Source organism: Mobula hypostoma, chromosome 14, assembly GCF_963921235.1.
Source record: "Mobula hypostoma chromosome 14, sMobHyp1.1, whole genome shotgun sequence".
Taxonomy (NCBI): Eukaryota; Metazoa; Chordata; class Chondrichthyes; order Myliobatiformes; family Myliobatidae; genus Mobula; species Mobula hypostoma.
Window position 1 is genome coordinate 73,002,591 of NC_086110.1, and position 21,798 is coordinate 73,024,388.

Below are 21,798 nucleotides of genomic sequence, written 5' to 3' on the forward strand. Positions count from 1 at the left end.
GCCACCTCTCTGCCTCCTGTAACCACATCTTTCCAGATATAAATCACTAAAACCTTGAATTAAATTCTAACGTGTAATTTATTACATTGTTAAATGATAAAGTCATTGGCTGCAGTCTACCATCACTGTAGGATTTGCATGAGTCCAGAAATATGGGCAGGAATAATCATCGCAGATGCTTCCTACCCAGCAAACTGTCTTTTCCAAAAACTATTTTCTGGAAAGCGCTATAAGGGTATTAAAACAAAAACTTCACACCAGCTTAAAAGTTTCTTCCCCCAAGCAGTTAATGTGATCACAAACATGAGAAAATCTGCAGATGCTAGAAATCCAAGGCAAAACACACAAAATGCTGGAGGAATTAAGCAGGTCAGGCAGCATTTATGGAAATGAATAAACAATCGATGTTTAGAACCAAGACCCTTCATCAGGACTCGGCCCAAAACGTCAACTGTTTATTCATTTCCATAGATGCTGCCTGACCTGCTGAGTTCTCCAGCATTTTATGTGCAGTTAATCTAATTAACCATTTTAGTTAGTCCCCTACAACCACCCCCTCCATCTATTGCCCCGTTACTACACTGTAAACACTTTAAACCTATTTTATAATGCTACTTGCATTGTAAATACATGGTGGTATTTATGTATTTATGCAAATTTTATTCCCTACCTGTACTTTTAACTTTATTTTTATATAATTCTTTTTTCTCTATAGTTGTTAAATGTTGGTTTATGTTGTATGTCGTGCCAACACACCGCAGCAAATTCCTAATATATGTAAATTTATACAGTGAATAAAGTTGATCTGTGATTTATTCCTCGATATGTACTTCTATAAATAAACCCCACTGAGCCCCTCCGTCAGGTACTCAGAATCAGAATGATCACTGGCCTGATGTGAAGTGTGTTTTTTGGGAGTGTTCGTTCGTTATGTGCCGTGTCGTATGACATGTGCGATCACGGTCTTTCTATGACCATGATTATTCTTGACAAAATTTTTCTACAGAAGTGGTTTGCCATTACCTTCTTTTGGCAGCATCTTTATACAATGGGTGACCTGAAATCTGAAATCTGGAGGAAAACACAGAGGATGCAGAGGGGGATCAAAAAGGTGAGGAAAGAGGACCGGGTCAAGACAACAGAGACTTATGGAGAAGAGGAGTTCTCCACTTGGACTGCACAAGGACATACCCGACCAAAACTTTTCCATGGAGGGCTTCCAGACCGTTTGGGCTGACCTGAAGTGCACTGAGAGTGGTAAGCGTAAAGGAGTTGGGGGCTTGCTGTTCTGGTTAACAACGGATGGTGCAATCCTGGTCATATTACGATTGAGGAACGTGTTTGTAGCCTGGATATTGAACTTTTTGCTGTTGGGCTCCAGCCATATTCCACCGAGATACAACACTGGGCGGCACGGGAGGTTGTTCCTGCCGGTGGCCATCGAACTTTGCAGCTCCTCCCGTGGAGGGTCAGACACCCTGAGCCAATAGGCTGGTCCTAGACTTATTTCCATCTGGCATAGTTTGCATATTGTTGTTTGATTGTTTGTGGTTTTTGTATTTCTACACTTATGCTCCATTCTTGGTTGGTGCAGCTGTAACGAAACTCAATTTCCCTCGGGATCAATAAAGTATGTCTATGTCTATGTCTACCCCAGCTATTATCAATACCCTTCAGAGATTGTCTGGTAGTAACATAACCAGGACCTGTGTTATGCACCAGCTGCTCATACGACCATCCAACACCAGCTCCCATGGCTTCACGTGACCGTGATCGGGGGCTAAGCAGATGCTATACCTTGTCCAAGGGTGACTTGCAGAGTAGCAGGGGGAAGGGCTGCCTTACACCTCCTTTGATAGAGCCATATTTCTACCCCGCCACCCCAGCAGTACAGGTCAAAAACCTATCATTATTATTACATCAAGTAAACAGATAGTGCAAAAGTGGAATAACAAGGAAGTGTTCACGGGTCCGTGGGCTATTCAGAAATCTAAAAGCAAAGGGGAAGGAGATGCTCCTTATTTGTTGAGTGTGATTGTAGCTGCTAGCACAATCATGTATCCATTTCTTTCACTTGAAGCCCCAGACCCTTCAATTAGATTCTAGCCTTCAACACACTCCCAGGCATCTGTTATTAAGCCCTCAGAATCCCTCAATGAGATTCTAGCCTGTAACCCACTCCAGGCTATTTGTTATTCTGCATATGTAGGTCCCTAAAACTTTCAATTACTTTCCAGCCTGCAACTTACTCCTGGGATCTGTGACTTCTTTTTAATCCATAATCATCTTCTCTTCTTTTGCCAAACCCTGAATTAGATTCCATGTTATAGTATATCTCATTTCTGTGAAAACATATACAGGACTAGATAGCCCTATTAACTTGATTCTTCTAAACTCAGTGGAGTTTAGAATAATGGTGGGGGGTGCATCTCATGAAAACTATCAAATATTGAAAGGCTTAGATACAGTGGATGTAGAGAGGATGGTTCCTATAGTGGAGAAATCTAGGGCTTGAGGGGGCACAGCCACAGAATAGAGGGAAGTCCATTTAGAACAGAGAAGAGGATGTGTGGAATTGAGAAGCTGTGGAGAGCAAGTCATTGAGTTATATTTAAAGCAGAGGTTGATAGGTTCTTGATCAGTCACGGCTTCGAAAGTTAGGGGAGAAGGCAGGAGAATGGGGCTGAGAGGGAAAATAAATCAGCCATAATGGAATGGTGGAGAAAACTCAATGGGTTGAATGGCTTAATTATGCTCCTATGTCTTATGGTCTTATGATCCAGTCTCTACCTCAATCCCAGGTACCTTAAAATGGTGAAAAGATCAGGTTCGATAGAGTTAGTTTGTCCCACCATGTTGTGCATTTCGTAGACTGATTTAATTCTTGTTATTTCATAAGTAACACCCTCCAAAAAAATCTGCAGGATTAGATTGTGGCAAGCAGCTCCCTCCTAGTATTGCTCAGACCCTGTGGAATGTCACCTACTTATTACAGTTACCCGAGGGACCAGCACGTGCATGTGTAATTCATTGAGTTTCGCTGAGTTTTTGAAGGACTGATTGTTCGAAATCTCCAGCTTACAGTTCTCTGGAGTGGTCCGAATCCAGATATAAATTTTCTGACACAGCCTGAATGTTTGCTGTTGCCCCGGGGAGCATTATTTCTCCTCTTTGCCACTCACAATCATCATCTCTGACCTTGAGAGATTCACTCAGATGACAGATAGAACCTGCTGAGGGCTTACTGTTTAATACGGAGGGAGTTATTAAAGAAAATTCAATATTGACTGCCTGAGGTGATTGTAATGGAAAGTGAATGGTTCACTGTATTATTTAACTATTTACAGATATAACTTGGAACAGACCCTTCCCGAGCCCTTCGAGCTACGTCACCTAGCAACCCACTAATTTAACCCTAGCCTGGTCACGGGACAATTTACAATGATCAATTAACCTACTAACGTCTTTGGACTGTGACCGTATCTAATGCATTCACAGTCACTAGAGAGAAAATGGGAAATTACCTCATCAAACAGATCCACTCTGTCTGCATGGGTGTGATCCAGAGCTCCTAGACAACTCGCCATTACATTCCCACTACTAATCCCTTTCTCTCTGACTTCCTACACTGTTCCAATACACATCAATAAGGCTGAAGCAAGAAAAAAACAACAAAATGCTGGAAGAACTCAGTGGGCCAGGTAGCATCTGTGGAGGAAAACAAGACGAGTCAGCATTTCGAGTTGAGACCTTCGCCTAGACAGGTTCACATGAAGATGAAGGGTTTTGAGCCAATTCTCTAACAGTCCAATTCCCCCCCCCCACAGATGCCGCCTGACTTTCCGAGTGCCTCCAGCACATTAATTGTTGGCCCATATTTTAGCACCCGCAGTCTCTTGTCTCTCAACGAATGCCCAACTTCAGCATGGCATATCAATATATTTTAGACTCTACACAAAATTCAACAGCTTTCGATGATCAAAGGAAAGATGAAATGCGGAATTTTGAACAACACACCCTGTATCTCTCCCCTCTTCTACCTACTCTGTCTGGCCATCACCCACACAGCCCTTCCACAGTGACCCCCCCCGCACTCCAATATCTGCCCATCACCCACACACCGCTCCCACTGGGTCCCCTCCCCCCACTATTCTATCTGCCTTTCCCACCTCCCTCACATGGTTCCACACTCCACCTCCCTCTCTTATCAGATTCCGTCATCTGCAGCCTTCTGTCACCTCTACCATCACTTCCCAGCCACTGTCACTATTCCCAATCTCCCCTCCTCCATCTGCCTATCACCTCCTGTCCTGGATCCACCCATCACCTGTGTCTCTGTCACTATTCCCACTCTCCCTCCTCCATCTCTCTATAATTCATCCTCAGCTAGATCCACCCATCACCTGCCAGCTTTTGCTCCACCCCTTTCATCCACCTTTTCATATTGCCCATCTCCCTTCTATCCTTCAGTCCAGATGAAGGGTCTTCACCCAAACGTCAACTGTCCACTGTCCTTCATGGATGCTGCCTGAGTTCCTCCAGTAACTTCAAATGATTAGCTATCAAGGTTTGATCTCACATTTCCAGCACTCAATCCTTTTAGTTCTTCTATTAGGTACAGATTTAATTCATCTCATTCCATATACATCTGTTCCAGAGATTTCCTCCTCACCCTCTCTCAACCAGCCAGACTAAGTGTCAATCATTCTCTCATGGGCTCATCACACAGCTTCTCTTTTCTCCTCCCCTTTCTTCTTCAACAACATAAAACACATTTCATTTCTTAGTCCATTTCTGGTAAAGCTCATCAGTATCTCAAGTTTCACTCTCCATGGATGCTGTCTGACACACTAAGATCTACTTTCTTCAACATTTAATGACTTTATAAAGCAGTTTAATTCAAGTGTACAATATTTTGTCATATACCTGTGCAAAGAAAACGGGCATTTATTGTGTGCGTCTGACTGCCGTGAACTGAGGCAACTGTTAAAAATTCAGCAAATGAGAAGCAGGTATATCTTGTACCTGATAAAGAGGGTACTGAGTGTATGCTCATGGTCTTCTGCTGCAGTAGTCCATCGACTTCGAGGTACCAATATGTGTGTTCAGAGATGCTCTTCTGCACACCACTGTTGTGACTCATAGTTATTTGAATTACTGTCACCTTCCTGTCACCATTTGCCTCTGATATCTCATTAACAAGACAGTTTTGCCCACAAAAATGCCACTTACTGGATGTTTTTTTGTTTCTCACACCGTTCTCTGTAAACTCTATAGAGTCTGTTGTGCGTAAAAATCCCAGGAGATCAGTAGTTTCTGAGATACTCAAACCGCTCCATCTGGCATCAACAATCATTCCGTGGTCAAAGTCACTTAGGTCACATTCCTTCCCCATTCTCATGTTTGGTCTGAACAACAAATAAACCTCTTGACCATGTCTACTTTTTTTTTGCATTGAGCAGTTGCCACGTAATTGGCTGATTAGATATTTGCATTACTAAGCCGGTGTACAGGTGTACCTAATAAAGTGGCTACTGAGTGTGGTAAATTTTGATTTCCAACCTGGGGCCGCAGCTCCCTCGGTTAATGATAGGGATCCATGGGATTGGTTCCTTAAGGTTGTTACAGGCAGAGGTGGTAATGGGGACAAGCTCCCACCACCTATTAAATACTCCCAATGGCATGCCCCCCCTAGAGCCTCTGACAACCAAGTTCAGCTCTTGGTCTTTATGTGTGGCTTAGCTACTAAGCCCAGAGAAACCACTTCTACTGACAGGAGAAGGGGCAAGGGCAGATTACTAGTGCCTTAAAACCAATCGCTTAGGGCAGATGTGGCTCACAGCCATGGTTGGCAGCTCATCTAGAAGAAGGAAAACTCTAAACTCAAATCTCCACTGCCTTGAGGCTATACCCACTCAATCGGAAGGCTTCAGGAGTAAACCCTGAAGGAAAAATCTGGAGCTGGAGTCCATAATCAGTCCTACATTGAGTTCATCACTGACTGGCAACTACTGCAATGCTGCCAGTACCAAGCTGCATTGGTCTCTGTCGTTCCTTTGCATGGAGAGGGGGGTCTTGCTACATGGGCAACGTGTACTGCTCAGGTTGGCATACGATATGGACAGCTGGGACCTGAGATCCATGGTCAACGCTGAATGACGGATCCCTCACCTCACCTCACCTCACCATAGCAATAAAAAGGTTGGGAACTCCTGATTAAAACGTACATGATGCAAACCAGTCGGAAGTTATTTTAATCACCTTCATCGCCCCAATTTGGTCTGACACCAACAAATAAAAGAAAATGCCCTTGAAATGAATCAAAAGTAAATGGCAAAAAAAGAAATTCAGGCACTGTACATTTCTGTGACAAGTTCACCAAGGACTATTAAATCAATATATGCAGAATAATTCTGTTCAACTGCAAGAACAAGCTCAAAAAACAAACTCCTGCCAATGTTAGAAATATTAAAATACTCAGTAGGTCAGGCAGCATCTACGGAGAGAAAATAACGTCACCAGAACCTGCAGAAGTTTTGGCCGTGAGAATGAGAGAACCTGAATCAATAATGATGGGGAACCGTTAATTTATCAAACAGCTCTCCACTTCACGCTTCTGCTAATTGTAGTCTCCCAGCTTACTCAAATTTTTTTTATGAGGAATATTGATTTCATCTTTTTTCTGAGATACTCAAAGTGTTTTCACTTTTTGCAAACCTATGAAAGGTCATCGATCTGAAACATTAATCCTTAACAGATTGCTATGTTATAGTGTCATGCCTGAGTTTGTATGTTCTTCCCGTGACTGCTTGGGTTTCTCCGGATGCTCTAGCTTCCTCCCACAGTGAAAAAACATCCCCGTTAGAAGCTTGATTGGCCATTGTAAATTGTCCCTTGATTCGGTTAGGATTAAATCGGGGGATTGCTGGGTGACATGGATTGAAAGGCCAGAATGGCCTATTCCGCGTTGTGTCTCAGCAAATAAAAATAAACTAAATTATCCACCGCTCTCAACCTGTTTAATCTTCATTATTTTGCATGTTTTTCATGCAATTGGTCAGGACACTCAGGAAAGTGAATGCAGCAAAATCCTTAATGAGCTAGTCAATGGGACCTTGTTTAATCACCTCACCTCAGGATGACAGACCTGACAACATAGCAGCAGAAACAATGGGGATGACAAGATCAATTTGCAATGTGATGGTTGAACCTGTGGACCTTTGGACAGAGATGGGACAATGGTCATCTGAACCACACTAACTCTGATTGCTTTTTGGGGATGACAGTTAGCAATGATCTGACTTTGATTTGAATGAAATTAAACAATTAAAATGCTTTTAATGTTAATTACCACTTTAAATATCAGACATGCTGGGTGGTAGGTCCATTTTAATTATACCGTCAAATCACACTCAGTGGACACTTGCTAGGTACCTCCTGCATCTAATAAAGAACCACTGTCTGCGTTCAAAGTCTTCTACTGCTCTAGCCCATCAACATCAAGGTTCTGTATGTTGTGTGTTCAGAGATGCTCTTCCGCACACCACTGTTGTAATGCATGGCTATTTGAGTTACTGTCGCCTTCCTGTCAGCTCGAACCAGTCTGGCCATTCTCCTCTGACCTCTCTCATTAACAAGGCACTTCACCTACAGAACTGTCACACCATTCTCTGTAAAGCCTCGAGATTGCTGTGCACCAAAATCAGAGGAGATCAGCAATTTCTGAGATACTCAACCAACCCCGTTTGGCACCAACAATCATTCCACCATCAGTCACTTAGATCTCATTTTTCCTCATTTTGATGTTTGGTCTGAATGTCTTGACCATGTCTGCATGCTTTCATGCATTCAGATGCTGCCATATGGTTGGCTGATTAGATATCTGCATTAACGAGCAGGTATACAGGTGTACCTAATAAAGTGGCCATTGACTGTATGCTTAAATGTTTTTATAGCACCTTTTAGAATGAAGGATAGACATTAGTAACTGAAACTGAAATAGGGACACATCCCAACAACCCTCTTCTGTCATTCAGTCAGGAATCTCATCCCATCAACTGTGATTCACCATTCAGTCAGGGAACTCATCCCGTCGACTGTGATCTACCATTCAGTGAGGGATCTCATCCCATCGATCGTGATCCACCGTTCAGTCAAGGAACTCATCACATTGACTGTGATCCACCATTCAGTGAGGGATCTCATCCCATCGACTGTGATCCACCATTCAGTCAGGGAACTCATCCCGTCGACTGTGATCCACCATTCAGTCAGGGAACTCATCCCGTCAACTGTGATCCACCATTTAGTAAGGGTGCTCATCCTGTCAACCCTGTTCTGCTGTTTAGTAAGGACTTGACTGTTTTGATTTTCATTTCAAAATTTTTAACACCGTTGACCTTTCACACTCTTGCTTATCTATCTATTTACTAATTTTTAGATTTAGGCATACAGTGTAGATTATGCCCTTTTGTCCTTTGAGCCATGCTGCCAGCATCTCCTAATTTAACTCTAGCTTTATCACAGGATGATTTGTATTGACCAGTTAACTTGCTAACCAGTACATCTTTGGTCCATGGGAGGAAACAGGAGCACCCAATGGAAACCCATGCATTCCGCAGGGAGGATATACAGACTCCTCACAGAAGATGCCAGGTTTAAGCTCTGAAACTCTGACACTCTGAGCTGTAATAGCATTGTGCTAACTGCTACACTACCGTGGTGGCCATTAGCAATCCAGATGAGCCTTAAAAATAGCGAAGGGAACTGCCCTGATGAAGATTCTTTGATGTAAAAAGTTAGCTCTGTATTTTGTTATACATACCCTTCCCGGTGGTGCTGCGACATTCCTCAGACCCTTTACTTCTTTGTTTAGTCTGTCACTTTTCATTTCGTTTTGAGCTTCAACTTTAAATAGTACAGCAAAGGAACAGGCCTTTTGGCTCACAATACGGTGCTGAATTAATTGAACACTTAACTCAGACCTAATCCTGCTTTCTCATGGCTGAGGGTGAAGGGCTAACCAGTTTTCAGCTCCCTGCTCTGTGAGGCTTCACTCGCATCAGTGCAGAACTTACTCTGCAGCAGTGTCCTGTAGCCATCGGGCTCCTGGACCAGCTTCAGTGGGTGGTGTGAGTGTAGAATGAGCTGCCAGCAGAAGTGATTTCAAATGTAACTTTTAAGAGAAGTTTGGATAGCTACATGAATGGGAGTGACTTGGAGGGATATAGTCCAGGTGTGGGTCGATAGGACTAGGCATAATAACAGTTCAGCACAGACAAGATGGGCAGAATGGCCTGTTTCTTTGCTGTAGCACTCTATGACTTTAGATTGCACTATAATCTTTGCACCATTTTGATATTTAATACTTTTCACTGTGTTTATTATTAACACTCAATCTTTACTCTAAGTGATTCATGCCAGCGAGGAATTTCATTGCACCAGGTAGATACGACAAAAAACAAATTTGAATCTTAATATTATTGCTCTCCAGAGATGAAGCCTCACCTGCTGTCATAAGGAGGTGGCTGGGAATGGACCCAAGTGCAAGACACAGACACTGAAGTACTAGGGACAGGACTAGGATACAAGGTGAGGGCTAGGTCATGGACATGAAAACTGGGAACCCGGAACAGGACTGGACAAGAGAGCTAGGAGCCCGGGCTTGGACTCCGAGCCAGAGACTGGACAAGGACCCAGAACCTGGGTCTTTCTAGCTTGGACCCCAGAACTAGGCAAGGACGTGACTTAGCTGGCAGGCAGGACGAGGCTGGAGTCTTCCGACTTGAGGCGAGGCTGGAGACTTGGGGTCTTGAAGCTTGGCTTGGGGTCTTGAAGCTCCTCCTGGGCAGGGCACGGTTCTCCTGGGCAGAGCACGATACTCCTGGGCAGGGCGCGGTACTCCACCCGACGGAGGCAAGGGACAGGAAGGGACAGAACCAACCGTAGGTAACGGCAAGATGGCCTGACTTACCCGACGGAGGCAAGGAACAAGAAGGAAGCTAGGTACAGGGTGGCTCCAAGACAAGACTACAGGCAAGACGAGGCGAGAGTTACCAGCAGGACAAGGCAGGGCTTCAGGCGAGGAAACAGAAGGCAGGGGAAGGGATACAAGGATTAAGGACAAGAACAATCCAGCAGCCACGCCCTGGTCTCTGGAGGTATTTATGCAGCCAGCCCCAATGCGAATCAGCTGCCTCAATTATTGTTCAACAGGAACAGAAACAGGGTAGACAGGAAAACCTGGAGCAAGGGTCGATGGGCTGGACCGTGAACCGGAATGCGGACTTCACGGACCGGACCATGACACCTGCAGAGTATTTCCAGATGTGGTCTCACCTGTGGAGTATTTCCAGATGTGACCTCACCTGCTAAGTATTTCCAGCATTGCCTTTTATTTTACATCTGCACTTTTTTATTTCAATGTTTTGTGGAGATCTGAAGTAGTTTCCCATGAGAATCTGGAAAGAACTGCATGGATGGATGTAGAAACAGGTACTCTCATAAGACTGAGGAAGTATCAAGATAAGAATTTCAGTCACCAAGGTGTGAACACTTTGCAGACCATTAGACATAGGAGCAGCATTAGGCCACTCGGCCCATCGCTCTGCTCTGCCATTCGATTATGAAAGATTGCTTCTCCCCCTCAACCCCATTCTCCTCTCTGTAACCTTTGACACCCTTACTGTTCAAGATCGAGAGCCGACAAATAAGATTAGTAATGGACATTTGATGGTTGATGCAGAGATGATGGGCTGCAAGACCTGTATGTGAGAGTCTATGTCCATAATGCTCTATTCTTGAACAACAAACAGTTTCTTCAGAGTTTCTTTGGAGATAATTCTGGGAATATGAGGCCTCAACCCAGGAAATCCAAAGAGCAACTGCAATGATGAGGAATTCACTCTCAAGTCATGGGAGCCTGCAGAAATACTGGAAACTTCAGGATAAGATATAGGAGCAGAATTAGGCAATTCGGCCCATCAGGTCTGCTCTGCCATTCAATCACATCCGACTTTTTCATCCCCATTCTCATACCTTCTCCCAAGCCCTTGACCCTTACCAACCAAAAACCAATTAACCTCTGCCAATCAATGATTGGGCATCCACTGCCCTCTGTGGAAACAAATTGCACAAAGTTACCACCTTCTACTTCGTTAGGAGCTTGAGAGTATCTGGAATGTCACCAAAGACATTTACAAACTTGTATAGATGTGCTGTGGAGAGTATTTGGACTGGTTTCATCACAGACTGGTATGGAATCTCTTATGCACAAGACTGCAAGAAACTGCAGAGCTTTGCATGGGCACAGCTCTCCCCACCATCAAGGACGAAGGCAGTATCCATCACTAAGGATCCTCACCATTTGCCATTTTCTCTTTACTATCATCGGGAATGAGGTACAGGCCAGGGGCCAGAATACTCACACTCAACCATTCAGGAACAGCTTCTTGACTATTTTTATTCAGCGATTCCACCCAATTACCAATGTTTTTAGTAAATGGCTGTTATTTTGAACACAAACTCCATGTGATCTTTCAGTTTGCTCCTACAACACCTAAGAGCCATAACTTAGAAGGCTGCGAGCCAACAGCTGGAAATGTGCCAGCCTAAAGAGAACAGGCCAAATGGCCTCTGTCTTTGCTGTGATTTACAACAGCCTTGTGTAGCAGAAAGTCAGATTCCGTGCCAGTCCTGAATTGGTTAAGACTCTTTGCTAATACACCAATGCAGTGAAAACCCCTCATTATTTTTCCTGCCAAGAAAAGTAAACAACTGGGAATTCACTGGGAGAATTCCCGTGTAGAGCTCACGCAGCAGAGAAGGGAGAGTATGACCTGAGAGTGTGCTGGGAAACCCTTTGGGAGGTGCATTGCTGCACGTAATATAAATCATCTCAACATAACACTGCCATCTTAAACGCCTGCAATGTACACACGACCGCGTCTTTCCACTTTCCATATTAAGTATGATTGCTGTGGAGATAGTGTCTTTCTGTAACATCTGCAGGATAACCAAAGTATTGAACAATTCCTTGAACTCCCTTGTGAATTCTCCAGAGGAAAATGGTTTTCGTCACATCTGGATTGCATCCTCCTTTTCCTCTCACATCAGCAGAATTAATGGTTAACTTATTCCTAAGTGGGGAGTCTAAAACAGGACAACACAGGAATAGGTTGGTATTTATTTTAGTTTTATTTAGGTTGGCAGGTATTTATTTTAGTTTTATTTAGCAATACAGTAACAGGCCCTTCCATCCTAACAAGCCTGCACCACCCAATAACACCCATGTGATCAATTAACCTAGTGACCTAGAGGAACATGAGAGGGAACTGGAGCACGCAGAGGAAGCCCATGCAATCACGGAAGAAGGTACCCCTCAGAGACAGCCGTGGGAATTGAACCCTGTTCGCTGGCACTGTCATAGTGTTATACGGAGTGAGCTGCCGGACGAACTGGTAAAGGTGGGTACAATTACAAGATATTTAGACAGGTTCATGGATAGGAAACATAAGGGATTCTGCAGATGCTGGAAATCCAGAGCAACACACACACACACACACAAAATGCTAGAGGAGCTCAGCAGGTCAGGCAACAACTACAGAAATGCTTAAACAATCGACATTTTGGGCTGAGAACCTTCACAGGGTGGTATAGTAGCGTGGTGGTTAGCACAACGTACCAGTAACCCAGGTTCAATTCCCATCACTGCCTGTAAGGAATTTGTATGTTCTCCCGATAATCACATGGGTTTCCTCTAGGTATACACACATTCTTTCTCTCTCTCTCCTTTTTCTCCCTCTGTCCCTCTCACTATACCCCTTGCCCATCCTTTGGGTTCCCCCCCTCCCCCTTTCTTTCTCCCTGGGCCTCCTGCCCTATGATCTTCTCATATCCCTTTTGCCAATCACCTGTCCAGCTCTTGGCTCCATCCCTGCCCCTCCTGTCTTCTCCTATCATTTCGGATCTCCCCCTCCCCCTCCAACTTTCAAATCCCTTACTCACTCTTCCTTCAGTTAGTCCTGACGAAGGGTCTCAGCCCGAAACGTCGACTGTACCTCTTCCTAGAGATGCTGCCTGGCCTGCTGCATTCACCAGCAACTTTGGTGTGTGTTCCTCTGGGTGAACCAGTTTCCTCCCCAGTCGAATGGTGTATTGGCTGGTAGGTTTATTGGTGATTGTAGGTCACCCCATGATTAGGCCAGGGTTAGGTTGGGTGGCGTGGCTCGACAGACTGAAAGGGCCTACTCCATGTTGCATCTCGATAAATGAATAGATAAGTCAGGACTGGAAAGGAAGAGCGCAGAAATCAGAATAAACTGCTGGGGAGGGAGGAGAATCACGAGCCGGCATGAGTTACGTGAGTCCAGGTGGAAGGGAGAAGGTGGATGTTTGGTGAGGGAAGGGGAAACTTCAGAGACACAAGGGAGCCCAGGTGTTGGAATCTGAAACAGCACGTAGAGCGCAGGATGAACTCAGTGAGTCAGGCAGCATCTTTGGAGGGAGGTGGACAGGATGAATTGTCTCAGGCTGAAACGGCAATGTTTAGTTTCCCTCCACAGATGCTCCTTGTCCCTCTGAGTTTCGCCAGAACAGAACTTTGTGTCTTGATCAGAAACTGTTTATGTTCTTCTCATTTTATTTAATCTTCCATGAAGCTTTCAACTTTGAACTTTGAACTTTCGTATCTAGGCAAGGCCACCATTTATTGCCCAACCATCAATGCCCCTTGAGAAGGTGGGGATGCGGCTATCTTCTTAGACCGTGCAGTCCTTCCACTGGGGTGTGGCGTTGGAATTCTAAGACATAGACCCAGTGATAATAAAGAGATGATGATATATTTCCAAGTGCGGATGATACATGACCTGAGGGTTCAGCGTTCTCAAGCATTTGCTGTTCTTGGAATCAGCAGTGTTGGTGAGAGGGTGGGAAACTGCAGATGGAATTATCGGATGCAGATCTCCGGGGAAAACAGCCTGACCTGCAAAATGCTCTGTGGCACGTGCTTGTTTTAATCTTGATCTCTCTTTCTTTCCCTCTCTCCATCTCTCTCTCCCTCTCTTTTATTCACCCCCTCTCCCTCTGTCTGTCTCTTCCCCTTTCTCTCTCTCTCTCCCATTGCCTCTCTCTGCCTTTGTCTCTCTCTCTACTCCCCTCTCTCTCTCACCCTCTATCTCTTCCTTTCTCTATCTTTTTCTTTCTCATTCTTCCTCTGTTTCCCTCCCTCTTTCTCTCCTTCCCTCTTCTTTTTCTCTCAATTTCTCTCTCACCCTAACTCTCTCTTACTGTCCTTCTCTAACTCTCTGTTCTCTCTCTCTTTCACTGTCTGTTCTCTTTCTCTCTCTCTCTTTCACCCTCTGCTCCATTTCTCCATCCATCCATCTCATATTCTCATAGCCATATGGTGTTTGACTTGGTCAGGATGAGGTGTATTTTGGGGAGATAAGTGAACAGTGGAAACTTGGAGAGTGTATTGAGCAGAGGGAACCAGGAGTACATGGTTAGTTGAATGTCACAGGTAGAAGCTTTTTGGTATGTTAGCTTGGATCAGTCAGGGCATTGAACAAAGAAGTCAGGATGTACTATTGCAGTTTACAAGATTCATTTAAAAGGTACTTAGACACCTACATGGATGGGTAGAGTTTAGAGGATATGTGGCCAAATGCAATTTGATGAAATGACTCTTCAAACCGGGTTCCCAACCTAGGGACCATGGACACCTTGATTAATGGTTTTGATCCATGGCACTAAAACAGTTTGGAACTTCTGCTCTAGAAAATCATTCAGCTCCACAAATAGCAGAACAATCCCATTAATCTGCAGCAAACTGTCAGGGTCAGCTGAAAAGGTCATTGGCGGTGATCTACCGTCATTGCAGGACTTGGATGTGATATACCCCCACCTGTCCACTTAGAACAGAGATGAGGAGGAATTTCTTTAGCCAGAGGGTGGAGAATCTATGGAATTTGTTGCCACAGATGGCTGTGCAGGCCAAATCATTGGATATACTTAAAGTGGAGCTTGATAGGCTCTTTATTAGTCAGGGCGACAAAGGTTACAGGGAGAAGGCAGGAGAATAGGACTGAGAGGGATAATAAATCAGCCATGATGGGACGATGGAGAAGACTTGGTGGGCTGAATGGCCTAATTCTGCTCCTATGTCTTACAGTCTAGAACTACTTTTTATAATGCTTGTTTGCATTGAACCTACATCGTTTGTAGATCATTCTAGCTCCTCCTATTCTCATCCAGTGATCTATCTGTCTGAGGCACCACCTGTATTTTACCTGGTGACAATATAAATTGCCCACAGCGTCCTAACCCTAACTTGTACATCTTTGGAAAGTGGGAGGAAAGCGGAGCACCCAGAGGAAATCCATGCAGCCATGGGGAGAATATCCAAACTCCTTACGGACAGTGATGGGAATCGAATTCAGGTTGCTGGCACTATAAAGTATTCTGTTAACCACTATGCTACTGCACTGACTAGTGTTTTACCAAGAGTAACACATGCAAAACGCTGGAGGGACTCAACAGGTCAGGCAGCATCTACGGAAATGAATAAACAGTCAGACCAAAACTCTTTTTCAGAACTGGAAAGGAAGGGGGAGAAGACTCCAGAAAAAAAGAAGTGTGGGAGGGGAAGGAGCATAGCTTGAAGGTGATAGGTGAAGCCAGGTAGGTGGGAAGGTAAAGGGCTGGAAAGAAGAACTCTGAGAGGGGAGGAGAGTGGACCATTGAAGCAGGGGAAGGAGGAGGGGCACCAGAGGGAGGCGATAGGCAGGAGAGGAGAGAAGGTAAGAGGTCAGATTGAGGGATAGAGGAAGGAAGGGGGAGGAAAAAAATTACTGTAAGGAGAAATTGATATTCAAACCATCAGGTTCAAGGCTACACAGACACAATATTGGGTGTCGCCCCTCCACCCTGAGAGTGGCCTTATCGAGGCAAAAGAGGCCGTGGACTGACATGTCGGAACAGGAATAGGGTTAGGAATTCAAATGGTTGCCCTCTGGGAAATTCCATTTTTGGCTGATAGAGTGGAGGTGTTCAATAATGTAGTCCCTCAAATTACGTTGGGTCTCCCCAGTATAGAGGAGGCTGCATCGGGAGCACCAGATACAGTAGTTACGTTTTCTTTTATCAATCATTGTCTATTAAAACCTTTGAGTTCATTTTTTTTCCTGATGCTCCTCACACATACTTTCCAATACAAATTACTCTGCACGCATTTAAAAGAGGAATGAAACATACAACTACTCTCTGTATTTAATCGAAAATTCCTGAGAGATAATATCTGCAGCTTTTTAATTGTCCTCCTTGCAAATGAAGTGAGATTCTTATCTCCATTTTGACTAGCAATTTACTTCTAAGTAAACTCAACCAACCTTTACGTTATCTTCAAGGAGCAGCAATTTTAGCTCCCCAGATAATAATAAGGGAGATGCCATCTTCACAGTATCTTTAAGAAACAGTGACCCAACATTTTCTGAATTGACAATGAACCCATGTACACTACTACAACTTACTTTTCTTTTTTTTGTTTCTTTTTGCAAGATTTACTTTATTTTTTAATATATTTCTTATTGCAATTTATAGGTTGGCAGGGTGCAGATACATCTCTACCAAAGGAGGTGTAAGGCACACCTTCCCTCCACTTCACTTGAACCAAGTGTATCACCTGCTTAGCCCCCGATCAGAGTCACGTGAAGCCATGGGAGCAGGTGCTGGATGGTCTATGAGCAGCTGGGGCATATCACAAGTCCTGGTTATGTGACCACTGACATCAAGCAGACAATCTCTGAAGAGTATTGATAACAGATGAGGTCATCCATCTTGTAAGGACACTGCCCAGAAGCAGGCAAAACACTTCTGTAGAAAAATTTGCCTAGAACAATCATGGTCAAAGACCATGATCCCCCACTCAGACGACATGACACATAATGATGGTGACGGTTGTAAGTTAAAGTATTTTTAATGCAATGCATGGCTGTTGCATAACAACAAATTTCATGACCTATGCCAGTGATAGTAAACGGGATTCTGATACATCAGCCCATGGATAATACACAGCTTCTTACAGAACTGCCTTTTGGTTCAATGTATTAAAAGAAACCAACTCAGAGATAAATTGTGATCACAATTTCCACAAGTCCTGCAATGTTGCTCCAACACTGATGTACTCATGCGTGGTAAAATTGGTGAACTTGTTTATTATCATCAAAGGTACTGAGATACAGTGAACACCCTTGTCTGCAACATGAGTCTAACTTCGTGTTTATTCTAAGCAACGTGCACACATATTATGTGGTAGTGTGATGATGTATGCAAGTCACATATTTTTACATATAATCCATAATGAATTTTTAAAGAAGCAACAATGCTTAATCAGCCAATACATATATACAAATATTACTGAAACATTAAATACATAACAGATAATACAAGGGAAAATGTGACGAAGGCCCGTCACTGACTACGGACGGCACATGGTGCACTCAGTAAAACACTCATCCCCAGCAGTAGTAGTGACTGGCTCTGAACCAGCGCTGCTGCGTGGAGCTGTCTCATATATATATATATTGTCTTTTTTTCCAGTTTTTGTCTTGTTTTGAGGTAAATAAAAGCACCTCGATTTATTTTTGCAACTCAAGCCATCTGGTTATTTTTCTTAAACAATTGACCCACAGTTTTTTGTGACAGAAAGGAATAACAGAATGCAGAATAAAATGTTATACCTAGTGTAGGTAAAAATTAAGCTACAAGGCAATAGGGAGGAAGATTGTGAGATTAAGCGCTTGTCTTATCATTATGTTAAGTACAATACTGCTAAGGAACTACTTGATAATAGTGGGATAGAAGCTGTCTTGAACCATGGAGTAGTCCAGACAAATTTTCCATATACTTGTGGCCTGATCACAGTGCAGGACACTGATGTAGAGGCAAGTCCTCACATTAAGGAGTGGGGAATTGGGCTTGGCAACCTCCAGGACATCCAGCTTGTACCCATTGTCTCTTTGTGGAGTCTATATTTTCTCCTTGTGACTCTGTGGGTTTCCTTTGGGTTTTCCAGTTCCCTCCCATTCCCAAAGAGGTAGAGGTTGGAAAGTTAATGACCACGAACAGCACGGTAGTTAGTGCAATGCTGTACAGTACCAGTGACCCGGGTTCAATGCTCGCTACTGCCTGTAAGGAGTTTGTACCTTCTTCCCGAGACCACGTGAGTTTCCTCTGGGTGCTCCAATTTCCTCCCACAGTCCAAAAACATACTATCTGGTAAGTTAACTGGTCTTTGTAAATGGCCTGGTGATAAGGCTAGGATTAAATCAGGAGATTGCTGGGTGGTGTGGTGAGATTCCTGGGTGTGGTGAGTTTGCTGGGTGGTGTGGTGAGATTGCTGGGTGGTGTGGTGAGTTTACTGGGTGGTGTGGTGAGATTTCTGGGTGGTGTGGTGAGTTTGCTGGGTGGTGTGGTGAGTTTGCTGGGTGGTGTGGTGAGATTGATGGGTGTAGTGAGATTGCTGGGTGGTGTGGTGAGTTTGCTGGGTGGTGTGTTGAGATTGCTGGGTGGTGTGGTGTGATTCCTGGGTGTAGTGAGATTGCTGGGTGGTGTGGTGAGTTTGCTGGGTGGTGTGGTGAGATTGCTGGGTGGTGTGCTGAGATTCCTGGGTGTGGTGAGTTTACTGGGTGGTGTGGTGAGATTGCTGGGTGGTGTGGTGTGATTCCTGGGTGTAGTGAGATTGCTGGGTGGTGTGGTGAGTTTGCTGGGTGGTGTGGTGAGATTGCTGGGTGGTGTGCTGAGATTCCTGGGTGTGGTGAGTTTACTGGGTGGTGTGGTGAGATTGCTGGGTGGTGTGGTGTGATTCCTGGGTGTAGTGAGATTGCTGGGTGGTGTGGTGAGTTTGCTGGGTGGTGTGGTGAGATTGCTGGTGGTGTGCTGAGATTCCTGGGTGTGGTGAGTTTACTGGGTGGTGTGGTGAGATTGCTGGGTGGTGTGGTGTGATTCCTGGGTGTAGTGAGATTGCTGGGTGGTGTGGTGAGTTTGCTGGGTGGTGTGGTGAGATTGCTGGTGGTGTGGTGAGATTCCTGAGTGTGGTGAGTTTACTGGGTGGTGTGGTGAGATTGCTGGGTGGTGTGGTGAGTTTGCTGGGTGGTGTGGTGAGTTTTCTGGGTGGCGTGGTGAGTTTGCTGGGTGGTGTGGCTTGAAGGGTGGAAAGGGCCTATTCCATGCTGTAAGTTAATAAATAAATAAATGCATCTATACCCTTCATGATTTTATATCTGTACCTCTATACGATCACCCATTCATCTCCTCATCTCCAAAGAATACTATCATACCTTGGCCAAGCTCTTTCTTTAACACAAGTACACCCCCCACAAAATCCTGACAGCACCCTTGTAAATCTTGTTACTCTCTTCCCAGCTTAATGATGTCTTTCCTATAACCATGGATCTCACAATCCCTTTGACCCACTAGTGTCAGGAAGGAGGTACAGGAGCACTGGGACTAGGACTGCCGGACTGGGCAACAGTTTCTAACCTCAGGCTGTGAGACTAATGACTATCCGGCCGCCACTGGGGTCTCATCACTACGACAGTCAGCTGTTTACTGTTTCCCTGTGCTGCACACTACATGAATTTTGAATTATATTTTATTAATTTATTTATGGTAATATTTTGGTTCATGTGTTGCTTGTGATATATGTATTGTGGGTGCACTGTGGTTTGGAGGAACGTTGTTTCATTTAGTTAAATATATATGTATAGTCAGATGAAAAGTTAAACTTAATCATTAAGATAGACTCAATACTCACTGACTTCTGTTGCAATCACAGATATGTTTTGCCAGGCTGACTGCTCCCTGTCCAGTGGCTCTGTGGTTTTTATGACTCCACTTTGAGGATTGATGGTGAAGAATCGATCCATGTTCGACTGCGGCTCAATGGTGTATCTGAGGAATACAAGAGAAGAAGTAAACCTTGGGATGAACACAACAGTTTGTAGAGTCCTACACTGGGTTCATACCAAGGGAGCATTATTTTAAGGTGATTGGAGGAAAGTATAGTGAGGATGTCAGAGATTGGTGAGCGGGTAGATCCCCCTGCTAGGCATTACATTTCAGGCAGATACATTAGAAACATTTACGAGACTCAGATAGGCACATCAATGACAAAGAAATGGAGAACTATGTAGGGGGGAACGGTTATATTGATCAAACACTTGGTGATAAGTTCTGCACAATCTCATGGGCCAAAGGGACTGTATTGTACTGTAGGATTCTATGTTCTACAGCACAAAAACAGGCCATTTGGCCCATCTAGTTTGTCCCAAAATGTTATTTGACCTTGTCCCATTAACTGGCACCTGAACCATAGTCCTCTATACCCTTCCCACCCATGTAATTATCCAAATTTCTCTTAAATGTTAAAAATCAAACCTGCACTCATCACTTCTGCTGGCAGATCATTCCACACTTGCGCCACTCTCTGAATGAAGTTCCCCTCATGTTCCCCTTAACCAATCCACCTTTCTCCCTTAACCTATGACCTCTAGTTCTTGTTTCACTCAACCTCAGTGGAAAAAGCCTGCCTGCATTTACTCTCTCAACCCCCCCATTTGTGTGTCGTGTGTCTGCTTGTGTGTATCCAAGCTAGGTATCATCATACAGATATTGAATTTATCTCTCAGTAAATTGCTTACTGATTTAATCACCCATATCAGCCTCCTCTTCCACTCCTGAAACACAGTCAAAGGAATCTTGCTCAGCTTTAACTCAAGTAAGCAGTGACTACTGGGAGACACAAGGTGATTAAATGGGAAGTATTTCTCACCCCAGGGCAAACATGCATCAAATGGATTAGCACCCAAATACTCGCTCCAAACAATATATAAATCAAGATTCCAGCAAGGAGTCTGACTAACTCCCATACCCACAAGAGATTCTGTAGCTGCTGAAAATCCAGAGCAACGCACACAGAATTTTGGAGGCATTCAGCTTGTCGAGCAGAAATGAATAAAGAGTCGACGTTCTGGGGCAAGACCCTTCGTCAGGACTGGAAAAGAAGGGGATAATTCAAAGTAAAAAGTTAGGGGGAGGGCCACTGGATGGGCATATGGATAGGATAGGGTTAGAGTGATATGGGTCAAATGAAGGCATCTAGGATTCGCTTACAATGGGCTTTTATTGAGATACTGCATGGAATAGGCTCTTCCAGCCCTTCAAGCTGCACCACCCTGAGTTAATCCTAGCCTAATCCTATTAAACTACCAACTGGTAGGTCTTCGGACTCTGGGAGAAAACCAGAGCACCCGGAGGAAACCCTCCAGTCACCGGGAGAATGTACAAGCTCCTTACAGTCAGTGATGGGAATTGATCAGTATGGATGAGTATGATCAGTGTGGGCTTCTTGGTCAGTGTGGATCATTTAGACATGTATTACTCTACAGTTCTGGACATCACACCTGCAACTGCAGTATAGCCAGAACATCTCAACTTTCATCCATCTCATGGAATAATGGGGGCCACTGCAGAGTGGCTAGAAAGCTGATGTTGGATTAGACTGTATCACTGTCATTTTCTTTGCAGCTTAATTTTTTAATGTCTGCACTGATCTGAACTAAAGTGAATACACCTGGTTGGATGTTTGATATTCTATGTGTTGTTCATTCACTTTTTGCTGTTTGCACAATTTGTTCTTTTTTTGTGTTTGATATTTTCCTGAAAAGGTTCCATGGTGTTTCTTTGTTTTGTAGTTGCCTGCAGGAGGACAAATTTCAGAGTTGTATTCCATATACATACCTA

The 21,798-nt window shown here is 44.2% G+C and overlaps 1 protein-coding gene across 4 annotated transcripts in view; it reads right to left on the reverse strand.

Annotated features, from left to right (window-relative positions):
- LOC134356339 (cadherin-11-like) overlaps positions 1–21,798 on the reverse strand; it is a 253,898-nt gene that overhangs the window by 45,102 nt on the left and 186,998 nt on the right. For all 4 annotated transcript variants that reach the window (XM_063067233.1, XM_063067230.1, XM_063067232.1 and 1 more), the window contains exon 8: positions 19,811–19,947. In XM_063067233.1, coding sequence (XP_062923303.1) covers positions 19,811–19,947 — 137 coding nt within the window. The remainder of the gene's footprint in view (positions 1–19,810; positions 19,948–21,798) is intronic.